This window comes from Equus quagga, unplaced genomic scaffold (genome assembly GCF_021613505.1).
Source record: "Equus quagga isolate Etosha38 unplaced genomic scaffold, UCLA_HA_Equagga_1.0 HiC_scaffold_4913_RagTag, whole genome shotgun sequence".
NCBI lineage: Eukaryota > Metazoa > Chordata > Mammalia > Perissodactyla > Equidae > Equus > Equus quagga.
Genome location: NW_025793907.1, coordinates 9737 through 14539, shown reverse-complemented (window position 1 = coordinate 14539; position 4803 = coordinate 9737). Strand labels below are relative to the sequence as shown.

At 64.3% G+C, this 4803-nt stretch overlaps 1 gene segment (V, D, J or C); it reads right to left on the bottom strand.

The window, feature by feature from the left end:
• Window positions 1–956: 956 nt before the first annotated feature.
• Window positions 957–3914, bottom strand: LOC124232351 (immunoglobulin heavy constant gamma 1-like). The segment is given in 5 exon segments: window positions 957–1434; window positions 1510–1836; window positions 1967–2002; window positions 2289–2601; window positions 3819–3914. Coding segments are annotated over 5 exon segments (1101 nt in total).
• Between the last annotated feature and the right edge of the window lie 889 nt (window positions 3915–4803).

Below are 4803 nucleotides of genomic sequence, written 5' to 3'. Positions count from 1 at the left end.
TTTCTGTGTGTTAGGGTGGGGGTATGTGCCCCGGGGAAGCAGAGGGCAAGTTGTCAGAGCTGGTCATGTAGTCAGTGTGAGGACGAGCACTGGGCAGCCCGTGGGTCATGGGAAGGGGTGGGGACCAGCTGGTGTCCAGGTTGAGGGTTTAGGAGAGCGCGCTCCTTGCCCTGTTGGGCATGTGCAGGTTGCCCTTGTGTGAGGATCCAGTGTGTAAGGCCAGCTCTGTGTGTGTGTGTGTCCTTGTGTGCGTGGAGCTGGTGTGTGGGCTGGCACTGCTCAGTGAGAGGGGCTTGTTTTCAATGGCTGTGGGCTCAGTGCCCACATGGCCATCAGGGACGGTCCTCCCTGGGCACTCAAGGCCACCTGCTTCGGCTCCTTGGGGACCTGAAGTGTCCGCTCGAGTGCACAGGCCTGGCCCCAGGCAGGACAAAGTCAGGTAGAGCCCCCTCACCTGAGGGAGGGTGGGGGCCTGATCTTGGAGTGCCCGAGGGCAAAGGAGGGCCTGTCCCCACACCATGGGCCTGCAAGCCTCTTGTGCAGGCCAGAGCCATCAGGCAGAGCTCTTAAGTGACCCAGTGGACAGAGATCCTGGGGTACAAGGATGGGCCATGGTCCCCCAGCTCAGGCTCCTACAGAGGAGGGATGCCCTCATGTGCATTTCCCTGATGGGCTCTGCAGGGGCTTCTCCTGTTCCCTGGCCACACTCCAGCCCCGAGCTGCTGCTGGCAGGAGGGCGGCCCAGAGGAGCTGCCGCCTCTGGTGAGGCCCTTGCCCGCTCGGCAGCCCCTCCTGCTCTCCTGGGCGGCCTGCACAGGTTCCCACACCCTGGGTCTGATCCGAATGGGACCCACTCTCCCGTAATAGTGACAATGTGGCCTTGGAGCCTGGCTGCCCCGCTGCCTGCAGGCCTGGCCAAGCGCCAGAGCTCTGCCTCAGAAAGAACCACGACCTCGTCACAGGGTCCCAGGGCCATGCTGGGTGCTTTATTTCATGCTGGGTGCCTGGGAGGTATGTACACCAGGGTGGGGGCTCAGGTCTCCTTGTGGGACCTGGAGAGCCCATGGGGAGGGAGGGATGGCTTGTTGGTTGCTGGGCGTGTGGCTCATTTACCGGGAGACTTGGAGACGGATTTCTCCGTGTAGTCATTGTGGAGACCCTCGTGTATCACCGCACACGTGAATGTCGTTCCCTGCTGCCACCTGTTAGTCTCCACAGTGAGCTTGCTGTACAGGAAGTAGGACCCGTCGCCGTCCAGCTGGGCTGGGGTGGTGCTGTACTTGGCCTCCGGCTCTGGCTGCCCGTTGCTCTTCCACTCGATGTCAATGTCAGTTGGGTAGAAGTCCTTGACCAGGCAGGTCACGCTGACCTTGTTCTTGGACAGCTCATCCCGGTGTGGGGCCAGGACATACACCTGCGGCTCCCGGGGCTGCCCTGTGGGCACAGGAGTCAGCACAGACCATCCCTCCTGGGTGGTACCCTCCCCGTGCCCATCTGCCCTGCCCTCACCTGTGGGCTTGGAGACGGTCTTCTGGACAGGGGCTGGGAGGGCTTTGTTGTTGACCTTACACTTGAACTCCTTTCCGGACAGCCAGTCGTTGCGCTGGATGGGGAGGATGCTGACCACGCGGTAAGTGCTGTTCTTCTGTTCCTGCTTTGGCTCCGTTGTGGCTGTGTGCGTCTCCACTCCATCCACGTACCAGTTGAACTGGACATCGGGGAAGTCGTGACCCACGTCCACCACCACACAGGTGACCGTGGGTGTTCGGGAGCTCATGAGGACGTCCTTGGGTTTTGGGGGGAAGATGAACATGAAAGGCCCAACTGAGCTACGTTCTGGGGGGAGACATAGCAATGGGCGGGGTCAGCACCTGGGTGGGCTTCCTCTTGAGCCCTTGTCCCCTATGGGCCACGCCTGTGCTCCGGCCACCTCCTGGGGGTGGAGGCCGAGGCCCAGCTGACTCACCTGGGCATGTGGGACAGCCGCCACACTCTTTTATGACTGCAGAGAGAACAGATAGGTGTTACCGAGGGTGGAGGGAGGCGGCCTTGGGGTGAGCTGACATCAGGGCCAGGTTTTGGGAGCTCTGACACCAGCGTGCCCCCACCGTGACCCGAGGGGCTGGGTTCGGGCTGTCCAGCCTGCCCCTGCTCTGGGCATGGCAGAAACGCCCAGAAGACCCCTCCCTTTGCTCAGGAGGCCTCTCCTGCCGCCCTGGGGTCCAGGCAGGAGGGCGGAGCCCAGCCTGTCTCGCAGGGAATGCCCTCCCTGCGGCCCCTCCTCTCACCGATTTTCTTGTCCACCTTGGTGCTGCTGGCCGGGTGGGCTACGTTGCAGATGTAGGTCTGGCTCTTCAAGCTGCTGGCAGGCACGGTCACCATGCTGCTGAGGGAGTAGAGCCCCGAGGACTGCAGGACCGACGGGAAGGTGTGCACACCGCTGGTCAGGGCTCCTGAGTTCCAGGACACAGTCACCGGCTCTGGGAAGTAGCTGGAGACCAGGCAGCCCAGGGCCACCGTGGAGCCAGATGTGCCAGCAGAGTGTGAGGCCAGCGGGAAGACCTTCGGGGGCGTGGTGGAGGCTGCAGGAGAGGAGGCATGTTACACCAGGGCCTTCCCCTGTGAGGGTCCGGGGAGGGCGTCAGGTGCCCAGGCCTGAGCACTGCTGAGTCCAGCGCCTATGTGCTTCTGGATAGTCTTCAGACTAAATGCCCTGCGTGGCTCCCTGTCCCTCTGGGCTGGTGACTCTGCAGCCATGGGCTCTGGACTGGTCACCCGGTCAGCACAGCATCACCACCTGGATTAGAGTCCCTTCGAGGCCCCTGTCCCCTTGTACTTGCTGAGGCCTCCAATGGGTGGGCAGACTGACCGAGGCCCTCTCTGAGCCCTGACCAGAGACTGCTGCTCCCGGAGGGCTTTTGCTGGTTCGCAAAGCCCTCTGTCCTATCAACTAAGCCTGGCCTGGCCCTGGGTGAGTGGCCCCTCCTCAGGCGTGGTGGGCCTCTGCCCCACATGCCTGTGTTAGCTCCCAGCCCTCCGCCCAGCCCTCACCACGGCCTGTCTCTGCTCACCAGGCCCCGTGTCTTTTGAGTCAGTTCTGCAGCCACTGCAACATGGGTCCTTCTCTCTGACGCTGCCCTGGTCCCCGTCCCAGCCCTGACACTGTCCTTGCTCTGGAACGTGTCCTTGCCCTGGACCCCATCCCTGTCCTGAACCCCATCCCTTCCCTGTCCTGGACCCCGTCCCTTCCCTGGACCCCACCCCTGTCCTGGACCCCATCCCTGGGAGTCTCCTTGTCCCCCTCCCCTCCCATCCCTGTGTGTCCCCAGCCGAGCCTCCTGCATCTGCCTCTGGGCCCCCTCCCGCCTCAGGTCCTCCTGGCCCGGCTTCCTGAGCTCACCTCCGGCCCCTCCCTGCCAGTGCCACCTGCCCTCCGCCCTCCCTGCTCTTGGGCCTGTCCAGCTCCTTGCTCACTGCAGAGCCCTCCTCCAGCCGTGGTCCTTCCCCAGCACAGCCGGCCCCTGGGCGCAGGTGGGAGCTGTGCACTGCCCTCGGCGTTCCTCTCCTCTAGGTGCCAGCCTCCCCAGGCCCCCGTACGGGCTTGGGTGCAGCCTTTACCCACATGTCCGGGCCTGGCCTGTCCCTTCTGACCCTGAGTCCTGTCTGCTCAGCTCCAGAGCCCTGCCAGGCATCTCCCCAGGCTGGCAGCCCTGGCTCAGGCCCCAAGGAGCCGCTCGCTCTTCCCTCTGCCAGGTCCACTGCCCTGGGTCACCCTACATTGCTTCCACGTGTCTACCCCTCCTGTCCCAAGACCTCACAAGCACCAGAACAGGACTGGTGCCCCTGGACACAAGAACTGCATCCCACTGGATCTCCTCAGGGATGCCCCCCTGCACCTTCAGCACCAGAGACATCCCTACCCAGAGTCCCCCATCCATTCCAAGGAGCACCAACCCGGCCACTCCAGCAGCTCACACTCTTGCTCCTGCTCAGCCTCACCTGAGGCCCCTTAGCCACCAGCTCTCCCTGCTCCCTGTGCCTGCTCAGGTCTGACTGCTTGAGGGCTCTGAATAACTCAGGCCCAGTGCCCTTCCTCCCCTAAGAGCCAGGGCAGCCCCCTGCCCCTCCAGCCCTCCCACCTGCCCCTGCTCACCTTTAGCTGCTCTGCCTGCTCCCATGGAGCTCCTGGGCTGCCCCCTGCACCTCCTGCCCTCCCTCCTGCCCCTGCTCACCTATAGCTGCTCTGCCTGCTCCCCCGGAGCTCCTGGGAAGCCTCCTGCCCCTCCTGCCCGCCCACCTGCCCCTGCTCACCTGTAGCTGCCCTGCCTGCTCCCCTGGAGCTCCTTGGCTGCCCCCTGCCCCTCCAGCCCTCCCACCTGCCCCTGCTCGCCTATAGCTGCTCTGCCTGCTCCCCCAGAGCTCCTGGGCATTCCCCTGCACTTCCTGCCCTCCCACCTGCCCCTGCTCACCATTAGCTGCTCTGCCTGCTTCCCCAGAGCTCCTTGGCTGCCCCGTGCCCCTCCAGCCCTCCCACCTGCCCCTGCTCACCATTAGCTGCTCTGCCTGCTCCCCTGGAGCTCCTGGGCAGCCCCCTGCACCTCCAGCCCTCTCACCTGCCCCTGCTCACCTGTAGCTGCTCTGCCTGCTCCCATGGAGCTCCTGGGCAGCCCCCTGCACCTCCTGCCCTCCCACCTGTCCCTGCTCACCTGTAGCTGCTCTGCCTGCTCCCCCAGAGTTCCTGGGCAGCCCCCTGCACCTCCTGCACTCCCAACTGCCCTGTTCTCCTGTCGCTGCTGTGTCTGC